Genomic DNA, 19,485 nt, shown 5'->3' with positions numbered 1-19,485 from the left:
GTTAGTTGTCTTTCTGCGCTGAGAGACAAGACACATGTCAAGCAGGCATCCCAGCGCACACGAGGATCAAATCTGCGCACGTTGCTGTAACTAACACATGAAAAAAGCCCTCCTGTCAATCATTTTGTCTGGAATTCCCACCGCTCTCTCTTTGCTTCTCACATCACGCTGCTGCACCTTCCTCTCCTGTCCTTTCACTCTGACTTTAATCATTTTGTTATTTTGCTTTCCTTTTAAAGAAACTGTCTGCTGCCCTGAAACTGGGTCTTTTTCCCTCCCACGGGTCTCTGATTTTTTCCCCCCCTCCTCTTTTTCTTCCCTCCCACGCACATCTTGCCGATAGGTTAGATGTTGAAGGCAAACTCCAGTACAAACAGGCTCTTAATTGAGCTGCAGGCTAACTAGCCGGACTGTCTGAAGAAACCTCTTTCGTTTCAAGGGACATAACTGAGGAGCGACCCAACTAAAAACTAGATGTGGTCATGACGCATTCAGGGACCGTGCATCTATTATCTATTAAATCTACTTAAACTGATGTAAACACTATAAACATAACACTTGTATAGTTTATAAAGGTGCGGGAAATATCAAGATTTTAGACCTCTTGATTAGCCCTTAGAGTGAAAATGTTTATGTACATTTTTATCTATGGGTATGCTGCAGGGAATCACTTAAAACATGGATAGGCAACTCCAGACCTTTAGGGCTGCAATCCTGCATGTTTCCCAACATCCCCTGCTCTGGCATGTTCTAATTGGCTGGACACACCTGAACCAGGTAATCAGTTGAGCAGGGCTTGGATATCTGGAAATTATGCAGACACAGCGGCACTCGAGATCTGGAGTTGTCCTTTATTTGATCCTTTAGTTATGATTGTGCCATTTTAGCCAACATTTTTTTTAAAAGTGTTGTTTTTCCAGTATATTTTCTACATAACTAACACAATCTTCTTCAGTGTTTTTGTTTTTCCTGCTGTTTATTTACAATTTTATTAAAGAAATACTCAGAAAAACACACTTTTAATCTTAAATTATTGTATATAGGTCCTCCATTATCAGCAAAATACCACAAGAACATGTTAAAAACACCACAAGAACATGTTAAAAACACCACAAACTGAATTTTAGGCAACTCAGCTTTAGTTTGGGAATTGAAAAAGCTGTTTGTTAGTTTCTACACATTAATGGATTGTATTCATTCTGACCACCCTGACTGAAAACCGCTCAGCATCAGAGGCTGTTAGGAGATTAAAAACACATTTTATTGGGATCCAAACAAAGTCAGTGTTAAAGCTCATAAAAGCGTTTGTCCTTTCCGCAGGTTCAGTGGGTACGGCGTGTTGTAAACACGGTCCCCGCCGGACTCACCTATTCACTCCTGAATTACAGCTAATGGCGTGTTACATCATATCAGTGGAAAAAGCCGGCTGTAAAATCACTTTCAGGCGCTGACGATATTATTGGAGCAGACGGTGGAAACATCATATAAACACAATCATCATTTCATTTATTTGACTTTGGCGTTCATTGAACTCTGATGTTTATCAATTCTTATATTAACAGTTTTTATTGTTTGGGTATTACTAGGATATTTATTATTTATTTAAACGTATTTTTTTAAGATGAGTTACTTTCTGGTTGTATTTTATAATGTAATTGGGAATAAATGTCATTAAAACAGTCATTAAAGCACATTTTACCAGAAGCTATTTTGTTTTTTTTAAGGTAAATGTAATTTTCAGTCATTCCTGGGTCACCTTACCGTGAAGAAATGGGATATTTATCAGCTTTGGATCTGATTGGATGTAATGGAAACATGACATCAAGGTGAAAATGTTCATTTGAAGGATTTTCTGTTGAAAATACAAAAGTATAAATGGTGGTTATGATTACACAACTCTCTGTGGGGAAATAACAATGAGATAAAACTTCAATCCGGCATTTTCTGTCATTTAAACATCAGTGAGACTAATTCAGTTTGGTTTTTATTTCTGGAATTTCATTGGTTGTTAAACTTAATAAAAGTGTCACAGTTTCCAAGTAAAAGGCAGTTCTATGTTTGCTCTGGTTAAGCCAAACTAATCTTTTTTCTTTTGTCTTTCAGTCATCTGGAGTCGGATCGCAGCGCCTTGAAGAGGAGGGAGTGGGAGAGGAGGACCCAGGAGGTCCAGCAGGATGAAGACCTCTTCTCAACGGGATTTAACCTGTTCGGAGAGCCCTATAAAGTAAGACTGGAGACGGGGAAGATGAATTTCTGACACACTTTGTACATTTAACCTTTAGATAAAACTTTCTAGAAGACATTTGTGGCCATTTTTTGTGTTAGTGTGGACTGTTAAACTTTTATTTTGAAAGGTGAAACGTTAACAGAGGTCAAACGAAAGTAAAATTAAATATTTCATCAGACTTAAATGAAAATAAACCTGTAAAAAGCTTTAACAAAAAAAAAAGTCTGAGGTACTTTGAAATATAGATTGGATGAAAACTACAAGATTATTTCTATTCAGACAAATGGACAAACACACTAATTCCATTTTGACAGCATTTTCATTTTATATTTTAACATAAATCTTATTTTACTTTTTTAATAGAAAGCTATGAAACTCAATAAACTTCTAAAGTACCATCATTTTTATATATTTGATTTTGTATATTTATGATACAAAACATAAAAAACTAGTAAAATTATAATCAGACATCAATCATGATTATAAATAAACACAAAATATTGCTAAGTAAATTTCTCTGTTTTGATGAATGACGGGTGATCGATTGATTGAAAAACAATGTTCAAAAAGAAAAACAAATATTTGTATAAAACCATTATTTCTTGTATTTTTGCTTGTGATTTAGTACATTTTAAATAGTTGTCATTAGTTGCATTTATGAAAAATGAATAAACAAGAACATCAATTTAGAGGCAAGTTCTAATGTAACAACAATGGGGTTTCAGTTTTAGACTTATCTCGTTAATATTGACTCTTGTTCTTTATGCTCATGCCACAAAAAACTTTAAAAGTCTCTTAAAAATCAATTTCAAAATTACATTTTATATGAGAAAAAGCTTATGTTTTACTTTGTTTCTCATCTTTTGTAGAAGAAATAAGTGAAATAGTTCCTCAGTGGGACATACAGGACGGGCAGAAACCACTTTGGAACCACTTTTTCCACCTATTTACTAAAAAATATTACAAGTACTTCCAAACTGAAGTAAATTTTGTCAAAGTTCAGGTAGAAACTATACTCTCCAAAGCTATATCTTAGCAAACCACATGATTTTGAAAACATTTTTCTTGAAACAAATATTTCTGCTTCATCTCATGTTTTATATAAGCTAAAGAATTAGCAGCAGCCGCTAACACCAGGTGTCCAGCATGGTGGAGGAGTTGTAGTGGTTTGAGGCTGTTTTGAAGCCAAAGTTACTAAAGTTTGCAATATTTTCTTACTTTTTTACATAGTAATTCTGAAATAAAAATGCTCCAGGTGTCTTTCAAATTCATGATTTAGTTTAAAAAGTATTGTTGTTTTTAACTTAAATTCAATTGTTCCTGCCAGAGAACACCTTAAAATAATAATTTTAAAATAATAATAATTATAATAGTGATCATAATAAAAACTCTCCAACACACATGCACATTCTACAAAAACAATCCATAAAATCAAGTTATAACATGAAAAAATGTAAAAAGAAAAAAGAAAAAAAAAAATGAAAAGGCTCCTCCACAACTTGGTGACATTTGTGGTCATTAATATTGTAAAAAATACTTTTTTTTCTGGAGGATTTTGTTTTGCATTCAAACAAAGGAATCCTAGCCGTGCAGAAGGTTCACACGGCTACTCTCTGCCCTCCCCAGTGCAACATTGATTTGGGTTTGTTAACTCTCCTTTGATTCCAGCGGGCACTTGAACGCCCGGCTGTGCCGCCGAGTCCGTTGACCTCGGGACGGAGCGGCTTTGAGTCTTGGACAGAACGCGCGTTAACTGGCTCGGCCTCTAAAACGCCGGGGGGGCAGGAGGGCGCTTCACTAAAGCTCGGCTGGAGTTTCGAGGACAGCAGGAGCAAATTAGAGGTTGTTCTGATAATGAATCCATCTAACTAATTGTTTCAAAGTAATTAATGGTGGCGAGGTGAGATCAAGTCGAGTTTGTGTGGAGAGAGCCTGGCTGACTGCTGGGATAACATCTCTATTGCAGCTTTACATGTTAATCTACAAGATGAAGTTATGAGCGTGATTGTTTGTTAGCTCTAGATCTTGTTTAACATGCACATATTAGAGCAGTACAAGTTCTACTCATCAAATAGAAGCTTTTTTTCTACTTTCTGAGCTGCAGCGTGGTTTCCATTTATTCAAAGTGGGTGATTGCAAACAGCCCAGACTCGGAGGAGCCCCAAGTGACTCAGACGGATTCTGTTTCCTTTTGCTGTCTAACTTTCAGCCTCTCATTCATTGTTGCAAATGTGCTACCTTTTCTCAGACATAAGTCATGCTCGTGTTAACATTCCTCGCCGATGTATTTAGACATCCCAGTGACAGAGCTGTTGGTTCGTTTTGTAAGTTCTGAATGCAAACCAGCGCAGATTTAAATTCTCTCGACAGCACATGTTAGCATATCAAACCCGCCGTGATTGTGTAAAATTAATCAGCATGAAAGGAGAGGAAGAAAAACTGGAAAGAAACTTGTGACTTCCACAGAAACAAGTTCAAAGCTCAAACTTCCTCTGCTGAGATGCTAAATTAGAAAAATACTAGAACGGCTAAAAAAAAGTGAACTGAAGCTAAAAAATGTTAAATATTAAGTTATATTCTTAGTGCCAAATTAACCAAAAATGTGAAAAAGCGAGAAAATATGCTCTGAAGGAGTTAATACATGTATATAGATGATTAGTAGACGTTTTCCTGAAGAACAAAATACTGTAAATCACGACTCCCATGACAGAGAAAAATGTTGAATAATATTATTTTGTTAAAAAAAAAGAATAATAAAATGTATGCTAAATTTTAAGTGTGCTAAAAGTCAGACATGAAGTTGTTTAAAAAAGGAGTGGAAAAATAAATATCAGTTGTTAAAATGTTGTATATAATTATATGTGCTAAATACTTTATTAACTTAACAAAAAAATGAAAAAAAAAATCCTTAATATGAAATAGCTTAATTGCACATTTGCAATTCTTTCACTTATGCAAAATCCTCAACCCTTCGACATCAGAGATGTCGCCGGTGACGTCTAAATAACACACGCCCGTTGACATATCGTGACTCTTTGCACCCGTATTCAACACAGGGCTATCATAAAGTCTTACGTGATGATTCAAAGTGGCTTTTCTCTACTACAGAATTAGCTGGAATTACGTGAATTTCGTCAACGCTTCACTGTGTGTTGAGTTTTTAGCGCTGCTTTTCTGCAGTTCAGAATCTGCTAGAATTATGTTAATCACACAAATGGTTAAAGGGTATAAATAATGTAAACACTGAATCTGATGCTCCAGAGATAACAATTTAACTGGCTATAAGGAAATAAAATGCCCAAGAAATAGGTAACTGCAATGACTTAAAAATAAAATGTTTATTATTATATGCTAGTAAAAAGACTAGTCAGACTAACTTGGTTTTTTTTTTAATAAATATGCTTTATTTTTCACTATATCAAAGATTTTTAAGAGAATACTGCCCTGAGCTAGTAGTTTTGGGACTAAAACTTTAATTTTTCTCATCTTACGTGTACATTTTTTTATTTCTGTTACACATCTGTTTTTAGTCCAAATGCTTAGTTGGAATAATTTAACTTTTTATTTTAACAGGTGTTTTTTTTTTACTTTTCCACAGTTTTATTTTGATCTTTTCACAGATCTCTGCAAACCAGTTTGTCGATTAAATTGTAAAAATAGTAAGTTAATTTTGATGCAGTTGATAGGTGGCGCTGTAATTCCTTATTGTGTTTTTGTGGGTCTGCCTTGTAAAATGTTTGAATTTGACTGGAGTCTGAATGTACTAAATAGGATTTGCTTTGATATCCTTAGCAGCTCCTTTTAATCATTTCAGATCCCACTGACGACGTTTCAATGATTTATTAACTTTCATCTACGGGGTTGTTTTTTCCATTTTTTAACCAAAAATCTGGTCTGTCTGTCATTTTTGGTCTCTACTTGTCGTCCATCGCTTGTCTCTCCTTTCTTCACTCCAGAATTCATTCTCTCTGTCAACTATTAGTTAATCCCTCTTCTAATCCTGTTAAGGAATGCTACGCTGTTAGCAGCTATTCGGGATGATCTGCCGACACACACAGACGCACACACAGACCCACACACACATAGAGATGATTTTCATTCTTTCCCTGCTCCTCTGTTTTTCATTTTACCTCTCTCTAAATGTGTTTTCTGTTCCTCTTCAGCCACCAGATCTTTTATTCATGAGCTGGAGATGGAGAAGAGATGAGCTAATTTATTCACACATGACGCTTAGGTGTGTAGTGCTTTTGCAGCTCCTCAGAAATGATAGATTTTTGGATGTTTGAAAGGTCTCCTGTCTTTTTCACTAAATTTTGTAAAAAAAAAAAATACTCATTTTCAAGTTTAATTGGTTTAAACTTGATGCAAAAAATGAATTGATATATTTATTTTTCAGGTTTTGATTACTTTTCTTACTGGAGCATTAATATTACCACACTCAGGGACAGTTCTCAGATTCATTTTTGCACTAGATTGTTTTGGGTTTTTTCACTTTTACTGAGTGATGTTCCTCCTCAGAGATGTGAAGAGTGCTCCTGGAAGTGGGAAACATTAACTGAATCCATTTTCACGCGTGACCTCTGGAAATCGTCAGGAGAATCGGCTGTTTTGCAATTGTGCCACTGGAAACAGCCTCTTGGTTGAGGAGAAGGAGAAGGAGGCAGGCTGGGGAGTGTGCAGGAGGTGGCACATGATGCAAGCAGTATGTTGTGGTTGCACCGCCCGTCCCGTGTGCATTTGAGTGTAAGGGAAGAGTTTAGTGGAGATGCAGACAAGAGGATCCTTAAGGATCAGTTTCTATAGAAAATACTAGTTTCTAAAGTATTTTTCCCTTTAGAAACGGCAATAAAAAATTTAGGTTTGAGAAGTCTGTGAAGTTTGAAATATTTTGGCTTAAAATTCTGTTTTTTTTTCTCTTAAACTTTAACTTACGACCTGAAGGTTCTGAGGCAAAGTTTTTTTTTGTCCCTACACAAAATATAATAAAATAAAATAAAAATAATGTTTTTTTTTCAGCTAGCATTGATTTGATCCTGAGATTTTATATTGGATTAATTTATTCTGAACTACAGATTTAAACACACTTTGTTATTGACATTTTTTTCTTTTATTGTAAACAATCCTTAATATTTTGTAAATATATTTTTAAAACTTTTTTTCAACTGACTTTTGCAAATTGATCAGAAAATCAAAATGTAACTTTTTTTCCCTTTTTGTTCTGTAAAAAAAGTTAAAGTTACAGAATAAAAATAATAAATTTATTTATTTTATTTTATTTTTTACAGTGATGCAAATGTTTTTTTTTTTTTTGCTGACAACCAGTTAATTTTACTTTGGAGTAATTTACTCAGTTACTTTGGATTAAGTAGAGACTATACCTAAATTTTTTTTTTTTTTAATAAAAGTTCCCAAAAACTGGTTAGTGACATAAAAAAACAAACAAACTCTGCTGTGCAGAACTTTTAATCTATTCATGCAGCAGGTGCAGCTGTAGGACACACCCACATCTTAAAACCCCTCCCACACCATAACCCTTCAATACTGGAGCTTTAGCTCCAGTGTTGACACTCTGTCGACTACCGTAACCATTTGACCGTTTAACGTAATTCCAGTGGATTTAGAAGCGGAGAAAAAAAAACTTTGCACCAATATACAACACTTTACCGTAGAGAAGTGCTTACATCATTTATTATTTATTAATATTGAAGGAAATTCAAAAGTGGTTTGCTGCTTCCATTCACAACAACACTAGAACATCCCAAAAACAATAAAATAAGCAATAAAAAAATAAAACCATAAAATCTGTTAATTAAAAAATATGTAAAAACTATAAAATATTAGAAAATTAAAATTATCTTATAGCACAAATTAATGTAAATCAGCTGATTCTATTGCAAAGAAAAGCAGTGTTGCGCCAATTATGCAGTATTTTATGCTAGTAAAGAGTTGTTTAACAGTTGACATAAAAAAACGTTATTTTCTCCGTGTCAGATTCAACTAATTCATGTTGATCATATCAATGGTTACAAAATTACTTTATGTCAAAGACTGTGAGTTATTTAGGTGTTTCTGGTGATGTCTTCCGTGTTAAAGGGTTCTCCAAAATACACAAGCAGATGAATAACGCCATGCAGTTACAATACTTTGACGTGTAATATGTATTAACGCAAATTAATCAGACACAGTCCTTTACTTTAACATGGTGGTGAAAGTGAAGGGATGGTCACTTACAAAAGAAATAAATATTCATGAGTGGTCGTAATGAATGGTCAGCAAATACTGAGATAAAATTTTTTTAATAGCGATTAATCGCGATTAATTTTTTCCAAGTTTGCGATTAGTTTGTTAATTTTTTTTAATCGATTCCTGGCAAGGCATTTTTTTTTTTTAAGTTTTCCTTGTTCTAGCTGTCAGCTGTTTTTACAAATAAAAATATAAATGTTGTTTACATCTCTATTTTCATTTTGGTTTAGTTTTTTTGCCATTTGATAGTCTCTCAGTGTTTATAATGTACTGAGGATGAGACTTCATTTAATTCAAACAGAGTACAGGTGATCCTTCAGTAGTTGTTATGTGATCCAGTTGATAACATTTAGTGTAAGGCAGGTAATGTTGGCTTACTTAGAAATGTACTATAAGATATACCGAAAATTAGCTACACACTATTACTCAAGACATTTTCTCTGTTACTTTTCATTTTGGGTTTCCTTTGGAAAACCGCCACACTCCTACAGCATCATTTGTGAGCCAAAACAAGGATTTAAACGGAGTTTACATGCCTTCCGATCCCATCAGAAAAAATATGCCTTGATATTTAAATAATGGCAAAACTCGATCTAAACGGGACGCTATGGGAGGAAATAATGCTGTGATGTTATCATATTTTGTAATGTAATGGTGTGAAACATTCCCTCCTCTTCAATGAGATGTCTCAGTGGATCCCAGCGTGTTACCACACTTTGATTTTATTTTTGTATTCAGGAGACGTTTCCATAAGAAAACAAACCCACACACAGGGACGCCAAAACAAACAACCAAGACTCCTGATTTATTCGCCGTGGGTCTTTAATTAGAATATCCCGATGTGTAACTTAAACCTCCACGAGAAAATGTTAATCGTTTCTTTAGGGTTCATTTCAGAAGCTCAAACATTTGTAGATTCTCCAGTAAAGTTAAAAACAATCCAGTTCTGCTTCATTTTTCCTTGACTTTATTAATGCAGAGAACATCCTTTGACCAACTGCAAAAAAAAAAAAAAATGCTGGAGAAAGCAGAACCTTTTATCACATTGATATTTTTCTGCTTCAATTGTTCCTGGTTTGTCAGGAATTCATGATTAAAACGCCAGACTGGAATTATGTGCTCTTGCATAATTTAGACGCAGCTCATTATAAATAATTGCTTCACTGTTGGTTGTCCAGGTTCTCAGATTTTCACTTTTATGAGCTTTCGCAAGAATGTGGCCAGTGTGTTCGTTTCATGTCCTCTTCAGAAAGTTGAATCCCTAAATTATGTATTTCATGAATCTGAAACAAAAGGTACCATTGAGATCTCTGGAAGACAAGCAGGTGGGGCCTCTGTAAGACGAGCCTTCACTGTCCTTTAAGCAATGACTGGTGGAGACTCCGGGGTCAGGCCAGTAATGATTCCTGCCCCATTAATTTTACTGCTTCAGCCTGGACTGGACCCTTGTAAAGGTGGCATTTATTTAATTAATCATCTCATCCTGATGTCTGGTCAGTGGTCACCCCATCCATCTCACACTATTCCTTTCAAGATGAGTAAAGAGGGCTTTTCATCAAGTCTGGATAAAAGGAGAAATGAGAGACTTAATTAATGTGCTTCTGTTTCTCCCCGTCTTTTATCTCTCCTGCTGTCAGACTAATAAAGGTGACGCCTTGGCCAGCCGTGTCCAGAACACGTTGGGTTCCTATGAAGAAATGAAGGACCTGCTAACCAGCCACTCCAACCAGAGTCACTTGGTGGGGATTCCTAAAGGTAGCACCGCCAACAACCTGCCACAAACGCCGAGCTTTTCTGAAAGACCCGCCGTGGACTCCCAGCTTTTCAACGAGGCCCTAAGAGGAGACGTGAGTGGAGGAGGAGCAGAGGGAAGAGGAGAGAAGAGGACAGGAAGCGTGCCATCTTCATCATCGTCATGCTCAGCTCCCATGCAGCCACCGGCTGTGGCGAGCTCAGCAACACTCACACATCAGAGTTTGAAAAAGACGAGGAACTCCATGGACTGGTCAAGGGGTTGCCATGGACAGAGCACCCAGGCGACAGGCCTCGTTTTGGGGTCGGGGCAGAACAGACAGGGGCAGCTTTCGTCAGGAGCCACCGGCAGCAGAGGGAAAGTCACTACGATAGAGGAGCAGCAAATACAGAGACACGAGGAGCTGTTTAGTTCACTTAAAGATGTACTGGGCCTGAAAGATGATTCAAGCCCCTCTTCCTCCTCGTCATCCTCTTCTTCCTCATCTTCCTCTAGAAGGCAGTCTTCTCACTCATCTAAAACACAGTCCCTCCCAGGTAAGACTGACGGTAAAGACACTGACATTTAGACAAGCTGGCCCAGAGAGTGCATGTAAAGCCTAATTTCCACTGAGCAGTCCGGTACGGTCCAGTATTTTGAGCGTTTCCATTGTAAAATGGACAAATTAAACCAGAGTTCTCAAACTCAATTTACTTTGGGGCCAATGAAGGCAGTCTGGCTGAGGCTGGACTGTATATGGTTCCATTTGTGCCAAAAATATGTTTTTGCGTCCACCGTCTATATCTTTGGTCCATTGTCTATGTCTACTGAACAAGTTTATTGAACATTTGATCATTTTTATGCACTACTAAGCAATATCTTCTGGATGTCCTGTGAAACAGCAGGAGTTAATGACGCTAGCAACTGTTTCTAAGGACCAGATCTGACGGTGATTGCAAATGCAAAGTTTTAAGCTTAAAGCAAGCTGAAACATCACAAAGCAAATTCAAAGAAGCATGGACATGCAGATGATGTTGCTTAGCAGACTTTGAACTTTCATATTAAGGTTGGGGCCACAAAATATCGACTTGGGGGACGTAAATGTCCCACGAGGCGCCAGTTTGAGACTACTGCATTAAACAGTACCGAATTGTACCTCCTGGAAGCCCCCCATTGGTTGTAGGTCCATTAAAAGGCAGAATGGAACGCACCAATATAGCGCTTATTTAAGCCAACGTTTCCAGCATTTGTATCTATCAGGGGTTTTGCAGTTTCTAGTGTACTCTTTTGGTCACCAGTCTCTATGCCTTCAAACAACAGCAAAGCCTGGTCTGTGGTGGAAGTGCAAACAATTCTTGCATGCGCCACGAAGACAAACTGCTCAGTGGAAACAAGGCTTTATTGACTAAAACATGGGCCCAGTACTGAACCCTGGGGTACACCACATGTAATGCGAGCAGAGAATGACTCAAAAATATTTTTGCAAAAGTTTGTTCTTTAAGACTGGTAGTTTAACCAGCTCAGTGGTTTTGTGGTGAAATGTCTATCCTGAGACTGAAAAGTCATAAGTTCAAATCTGCTGTCGAGTCGTACCAAACACTCCAAAAATTGGAATTTACTCGACACTCAGTATTAAAGACCCACTGATCATTTTTTGGGTTTTTGTAAAAGCGTTTCCAGTGATCTTTTGATTATGGTTATGCTGCTTTTATCCAAAAAAAAAAAAAAACTTTGTTGTTTCGTAGGACATAGTTTCTGTAGGGCGGCAGTAGTTCATTAGAAATTTGCCTCTGAGTTGTGAGCGGGACTATTGGCACAAAGTAATCCCACCCCCCTTTACCTCTATGTTGGAGTGAGGGCTTTTGGCCTCCCTGTTGTGCTCTTAAACAAAGATAATTTTTTTCTGCTCTTGATTTACAAGGATTTGAGTTAATAAATGTGTAATTTTCTTTATATAAGTCCTCCATTATCAAAAAAAAAGCAACAAGAACATTTGAAAAATACAATTTTGATTGATGTGGGTCTGTAAAGAGTGGGATTGTGGGGGTTAAACCACCAATTGGCTCCTAAGTGTGACTGTGTCTGTAGCTCACTGTTCCACTAGGGAAGTAGGTAAAATAACTAACTTATGACTTTAATCAGGACTTCAATATGATCTCATGAGCTTTAAAACTTGCTTTAAGGCATAAGAAAATATAAACAGCATGTTTTTCTGCCTTGTATTAAGAATCTGTCAATTATTACCTTAAGGTGGGCTGTTTTTGTTCACTTTTAAGCTGTAAACCCAGACTGGAATGTCTCAATGGGTCATGATGATTCATAGACTAAAACAAAACAATAAAAAGAACCAAACTTTTTCAGTGTTTGAGCCCACTTGCTGTCCTCCATAAACTGAGGTGAACTCAGGTCTGTTGGAATTAATTTGCCACTCTGTCTGCACTCAAAACCACTTTTAATTTGACACATGCTCGATTTCAGCGCAATGTGACAGTCAAATTCATTAGTGGTCAGTCACAGTGCGGCTAACAGTGAACCTATAAAGTGAACCTAAGAATGGCTTAATGTGTGCGGCTCCTTTTACAGAGTAAAACTGATCACACCTACTGTAGTGGAGTCAGACATGCTGAGTTAATTACCAGATTCTCCTTCTGTGCTTTATACTGGAAAATGACAGTAACCCAATTAAATGGCTTAGTGGAGCTTTGACCAAAGCTCAACTTAACTGTGCATGAAAAAGTATGCTTATGTCTTCAGCCTTTAAATCACATGTAAATTGTTATTTTGCTATTAAATGCAATTTTTATGTTTTTTTTACCCACTTTTAATTGAGTAGGCAAACCAAAGTCTTATTGCTGGTTTTAGTCTTATTTTGAGCTCAAAGAACCAACATTAAAGTTATTTAAAAGATACCAAGATATGTAAAGTTTCCACATTTTTAGCCTTTTAGGAACATATACTAAAGGTTAATATTATGAGTCTTCATCAGTTTTTATGTCACATCCAGCAGCAGGTGCCGTTTAGTTGATTTCCTTTTTTTTCTTCCTCAGATGGAGGAAGTTTCCGCTCGTCCACCACAGACGGTTGCCACTTCAAGTCTTCCTCCAATATCGAAAACGGCGGATCTTTCAAATCGTCACCTTATGAAAATGAAACTGGTTCTCAGCTTTCGCTAAACTCCTCCCCATTGGCCTCCACCTCCATTCTGACCACTCCCACTCCCGGCCTAACCACTCCCACGTCAGGACTGACCACGCCCACTTTCCCTCCTGGTGCTCTGTCAGGGAAGCCGATTGCTGTGCAACAGAAACCCACAGCGTACGTTCGACCAATGGATGGCCAGGACCAGACACCGATGGACTCTCCGCAGCTTAAACCCCCCCTAGTGGCTGCAGAGGGGTTTAACAACGGCCAGCCTTTCAGCGGGACTTCAGGAAATGCGAAGAATAAACTGCCAAAGCTGAGTCTCAGTCACACGGAGGAGGTAAGAAACAACCAACGTTTCTTTGTCTCAAATAAGGTTGCAAAAATATGAAACACACATATTTTCTTGATGCAATTCTTATATAAGTTTTCTTTTAAGCAATATTTTCTAAAAACATTTTTGAAAAAAATCAGACAACCTAAATGCAAGTTTTTCTGCAAATCTGGCAGTGGAGATTTTAGGAAAATGTTTTATTTTACTGCGACCAGATGTTTTTTTTTTTTACATTTGGAGGTGACGGATGGCAGGAAGGCAGCAGCGAGATAATTGACTGATAGAAGATCTTCAAGGTCCCCAAAATCATCTGATGATTGACCGATTTCAGACTGCCACCTCCCTGCTCCTGTGCTGCCGTCCCACTACCACCATCAGATTGTTAGAAATCCTAAAGTAGCAGCATGGATACTAAACAAGGGCAGATTGACCAGACTTCACACTAGCAATCCTGACCATGGTGGGTCCAAAGGAGGAAACGGCGTTGATGTTGCACAAAACTCATCCTGGCGTTGATAGCACCACAGCAACTCTGAGATCTACGTATTGACAAATTGCGGTTGATACTGAGATGCTTATTATATACCACCCGGGAACCGGGCAGCTGGTAGAATTTGATATGGACAGCCGCCTTCCGAAGACATTTACAATCAGCAATCAGACTTACTACTGACCAGCAATCTGGCTGCCATCGTCACCCAATTTAATAATGGTGTCATTTCTGATGCCTGATGGCGGCAGTCAAGCCGCCATCAACATTCATGACCACGCAAACAGTTTTCAAAAAGATCGGGCACCGGCATTAAATCTTTGAAACCTATCAATGCCTCCAAATTGCGCGGTGACAGTTGTATTTGTGACCGTAGCATTACCTTACAATGTCTACAGTACAATTTTATCTATTTTTTTAGTGAAGTATTTATCTTTGAGAGTTTTTCTTTTAGATTTGCTCTGAGAAATAAATATTATCGTTATGTTCCGTGGCAGTCTTGGACTGCAAAATCTCTTATGGAGCTCAAAAAAATGCAAAACCCATTAATGAAACCAAAACACATGTCAGGAATATCCAAAGGACACTTTGAAATTATTATGGGATGGCCACAGGACCTACGGCTTGGTGGTCATTTTGTGGCACAGTGGGAAATTTGGCAGTTTTCGCAGAACATTTTTGTCCAAGTGATCTTCACGAAAATGGACACACGCCACCAGGTAAAGGCTACAACCACAACCAAAACCTACAAACTAAAACTCCTCCTTGATCTATTCTTGACGCCAAACTCCTTTAGCAATGCTGGAAAACTACTTGGGGTGGGGAAAAAAATTGGGAATAAAGTTTATAGATTTTGCACAGCGTTACCAGTGAAAATGAAATACAAGAATCATTGACTCAAGATGAATTAAACTGTGACATACAAACAAATATATTAGGAATGTGGTAAAAAAAAAAACCTTAATAATAAGGAAATTTTAAGAAATACTTTTGCTGATTCTTCTAGAAATAAAATAGACCTGTTCGTCAGCCTCAGATGACCAAAAAATATAATGGTTGCTATGGAAATAAAATCAAAATAAAGCCACCATTTTGAAAAAAAAGTTTAGGCTCTGACCAGGGTGGTGGGGTAGAAGGGCTTTAACTAATATTATTAATATTAGGCGTCTTTGCAAAATTTGATAACACAATTTTAATACAAAAAGGTTAGTTTTTGTTTGTTTTTTTCACTTAAATTGCATTGCATTATTCTTATTTACTTTTAAAATCTCAATTAAGGCAAACCCTTTAGTGTTTAACTTTAACGTCTGATCTTTTTTTGTTTGTCAAATAAAACTATCTCTAGATTTTGGTGCAGAAAAGTGTGACTGATCACTCATTTCATCTTCCAAACCCACGATGAAAAAGACCTCCTCTAAATCAACTTAAAATTATTCATGAGCATCTGGTTTAGGGTGGTTAACAGTGACACATACTGTCACTTTGCTTCTGTTTTCATGAATCTGACTGCATGTTTGCATTTTTTCCTTCCAGCACCCTGCTGTCCTTCCATCTATCTCTGTAGCGCTCACTCATGTTCCTTCTCAAAACAGCAGGACAGACCCGTTTTGATGATGATGATGACGACAATCTGTGTGTTTGTGTGTGTGTATGTGTTCCCCGAGACGGGTTGACAGGCAAGTAGTCATCCATATCGAGCGAGCCAGCTGTTCTTGTGCTTTGATAGAGCGGATTTGTGTGTCTGCGTGTGTGCGTCTGTCTGTGTAACGCTGCAAATGAGCCTGAGATGGAGCTTTGAGCATATGGCACCAAGACTAAAAAACCAGGGAGGTGGCTCCAAAGAGAAAAGAGTCCGAGTATACTTCACTTTCCGTACTTTTTTATAGAAGATGTGAGCGGGAGAACGTGCGGTCATGGCCGCGAGTGCCTTTTCTGGCTTTGTTTTCACCCACGTCTCCTTGAATGCTCCATTTCTGCCCACTCACTGTTTAGCTTTCACTTCTATTTCTTCTGCTGAGAATTTTATGAAGGGAGGAGGTTCAGTTTGAAGCCAAAACAAATGTTGTAGTTCCCTTAAATGACCACTGGGGGGTGGTTTCAGAAGGTACCAATTTCCCATTGACTCCCATGTTAAAAAAATCCAATTTTCCTCCAAAAACCTTTTGCGTATAAAGTGTTTCTTCGTTCTGTTCTAATAATAACACACGATAAGTAAAATCTGTAAGGTAGATGTTTTAAGGCTGTAAAACTCCTCACTACACACTTTATACACTTTTTTCAGACAGACATGAACATTTTTAGACTTTTTTTATCTTTTAAACTTTCAAGTTCAGTCTATGGAACGAAAGCAAAGGTCTGATCGCAATTTAAAATGTATATAAATGTAACAAATTGAACACAAGGTACAGAGGGGGTTTATTGAAAAGGTCTACAACCAAGAACACAATGTGCTGGTATAAAAAAAAAAAAAAAGAGAAAAAAAAAAATTGACAAGACCAAAAAAGGTGAACCACAATATGACAAGGAAACATTTTAGACTACTATATTTTTCCTTCATGGCATAGATTTAGTTACAGCTCAAGAAATGCACTGAAAGAGTAAAACCCATCTATTATTCTGGGTTGATTCATTGAAATAAAATAAACTTTAAAGCTGTTTTTTCTGTTCAAAATTAACAAAACCTTGTGAATAACTTTCTCTCTCTCTCTCTCTCTATATATATATATATATATATATATATATATATATATATATATATATATATATATATATATATATATATTCTGTTGCTTTCTGTGATGCTTCCATATCTTTTAACTGAACTAAAATTCAAATTTATTAATCACCAGCTGATTACTAATAGATGTTTGGTTTAAACTTTTCTACCACCACTGCTGCTTTGCTCCCAGTCATTACCAATATTCAGTCTTCCCTCTGCTGCAAAAACATCTGATTTAATTAAAAAAAAACTAATTAATCAACATAGAGATTAGATCCACTTAAAACTGTTTTTCAAAGATGCTGTTTCCTCCTTAGGGTCCATCATCACTTATAAACCTCCCTCATTGCTGGAATTGTCCTTCAAGCTCTCAAAACTGATGTTGCTGTGACTCCAAGTGCAGATCCCAACAATTTTAAAAATCTCTGTTGCATCTCCAACCTCTCATTATTCTCTAAGCTTATCAGAGAACCTTTGCTCCTCATTGTAATTCTCTTCTCTTTTCCAATAGTCTCAATAATAAGTTCAGTTTTTGACCTCATTATTGTCCCAAACTTGCTTTCCTTAGCAGCTGATTCTGATCTCCCTACCAATTCTCATCCTTCTGTATCTGAGAGCAGCCTTTGATTTTTTACACATCCTCTTGGGTTTACCATGGTTTCACTTGTACTCTTTTTTTACTGGTTCAAATCTCAGGTCTTTAGCTCCATGCAGTGATTATGTTAAATCCATTCCTTCCTAGTTATTTCCTGCTACCTCCGGCATGCCCCAAGGCTCTATCCTGGTGCCAATGCTTTTTTCATTTATTGTATTCTTAAGCCTTAGTTTTGTTACAAAAACTACAGTACTTTTTATAATCTGAAACACCTTGTATTTTGATTAATTCCTGGTTATGTTTGTTGATGTTGAATTGATTTTTAGAGGTACACAGCACTCTGTTAAAATGTATGTTTATTTACAAGCAGCAAAAAAGGTTAGGTGTTGTTGTAAATATGCTAATGTGGCTAATATGTAGCAGTGTCGGACTACTTCTTTCTTTACCTGCTACTAAAAAAGTTGGTAGTTAGCATATTCACATGAAAATTTATTGTAGCAAGATCAGTCTATTTTTTACATGATGAAAAACAGTTATGTGTTTTTGTATACATGCTAACGTGGCTAACATGTAGCAGTGTTGGACTATGTTGCTTTTACGTGCTACTAGCAAAGTTGGGAGTTAGCGTAGTCACAGGATAATTTGTTTTAGCGGTATCAGTCTTTTTTTTTTACTAGTTCCTAAAAAGATTAGATGTTATTGTAAACATGCTAACTTGGCTAACATGTAGCAGTGTTGGACTGAGTTTTTTTTTACGTGTTACAAACAAGGTTGGGAATTTATACAGTTTTATCAGTATCAGTCTTTTTTTACAAGTTGCAAACAAGGTTTGGAGTTACTATTATTGTATGCTAATGTGGCTAACAGTTAGCATGTTACAAATAAGCTCTAGAGTCACTGTCAATGCTGTAAATTAAGTTGGACTGTCTGATGTATGTTTCTTTGACTCTTCTCTTGCTCAACATGCCTTATAGTTCAGTGCGCCTTATATGACAAGTTGAAAAATTACTATTCATTGATGGTGCACCTTATTAGTGTGGGGGGAAAAAAATGGTACTCAAATATCCCATTTATTTTCCCTAATATGCAGATGACACCCCTCTCTTCATTTACCCTCAGACCACCTATGCCTTCACTTCCAATGTTTTCTTTAAACTATTGGTTTTAATGAATTTTCCTAAACTAAATGATGACAAAACTGATATTTTTTTGCTAAATCCACTTTAACCGAAACTCCCAGATTGTCTGTACATATCTAGAGTTCCTCCATGTCTCCCTCCCCTCATGTTAAGAGTCAGGGTGTCATCCTGGAGAGCCCACTTTCTTTCACTTCATATTTCGATATCATCATCCAGTCCACCTACTCCCATCTCCGTAACATCCACCGATCCTCACCCCACACACTGCTGCCATTCTACTTCACACACTTAATTTCTACAACTCCCGACTGCCAGAAAAGTCTACACAAATTCAAACTTGTTTATAAATCAGAAGTATAGATATCAAAAACGATTACACCTGTTCTCCAGCAGAACCACTGGATCCCAAGCAAGTTTAAAACTGGCCAATCAGATGCCTCAATAAAAGTATGTGGTCTTATGCCATGCGTTCAAAATGTTTAACATATGTTAAGTAGCCTTCAAGTGGTAAGGTTGTGGACTTCCAACAAGCTCACTTATGATTGGTGAGAACAGTTGCCATAGAAACGGCTTGGACTAATTTGGATCTATCACTGCTTACAGACGTTGTCTGGATTCAACATGGCGAGGTCCGCATAGTGATTTAATTTAATTGGAGATTGAAGTAAGCCATTCTTTATGGGTGACATCACACTCACTCTGTCCAGTTCCCATTTACAGTCAATGATCGGATCCATACAAGATCATTTCACAACCTCTCCTTTTCATACATCACTGTCTTCCTCCACGTCACTGTGCTAGTCCACACACCCAGATCCCCCTCATCTGTCCTGTCTAAACAACTCACAACAATACCCCCCCCCCC

The 19,485-nt window shown here is 37.1% G+C and overlaps 1 protein-coding gene across 3 annotated transcripts in view; it reads left to right on the top strand.

The window, feature by feature from the left end:
- The window catches only part of aff2 (AF4/FMR2 family, member 2), a 199,322-nt gene that overhangs the window by 47,161 nt on the left and 132,676 nt on the right, over window positions 1-19,485 (top strand). For all 3 annotated transcript variants that reach the window (XM_024283313.2, XM_024283311.2, XM_036214109.1), the window contains exons 2-4: window positions 2,104-2,224; window positions 10,108-10,759; window positions 13,250-13,683. In XM_024283313.2, coding sequence (XP_024139081.1) covers window positions 2,104-2,224; window positions 10,108-10,759; window positions 13,250-13,683 — 1,207 coding nt within the window. The remainder of the gene's footprint in view (window positions 1-2,103; window positions 2,225-10,107; window positions 10,760-13,249; window positions 13,684-19,485) is intronic.

Source organism: Oryzias melastigma, linkage group LG10 (genome assembly GCF_002922805.2).
Source record: "Oryzias melastigma strain HK-1 linkage group LG10, ASM292280v2, whole genome shotgun sequence".
NCBI lineage: Eukaryota > Metazoa > Chordata > Actinopteri > Beloniformes > Adrianichthyidae > Oryzias > Oryzias melastigma.
Note: the sequence above shows the minus strand (reverse complement) of the source record. Positions and strands in the feature narration are given on the sequence as shown.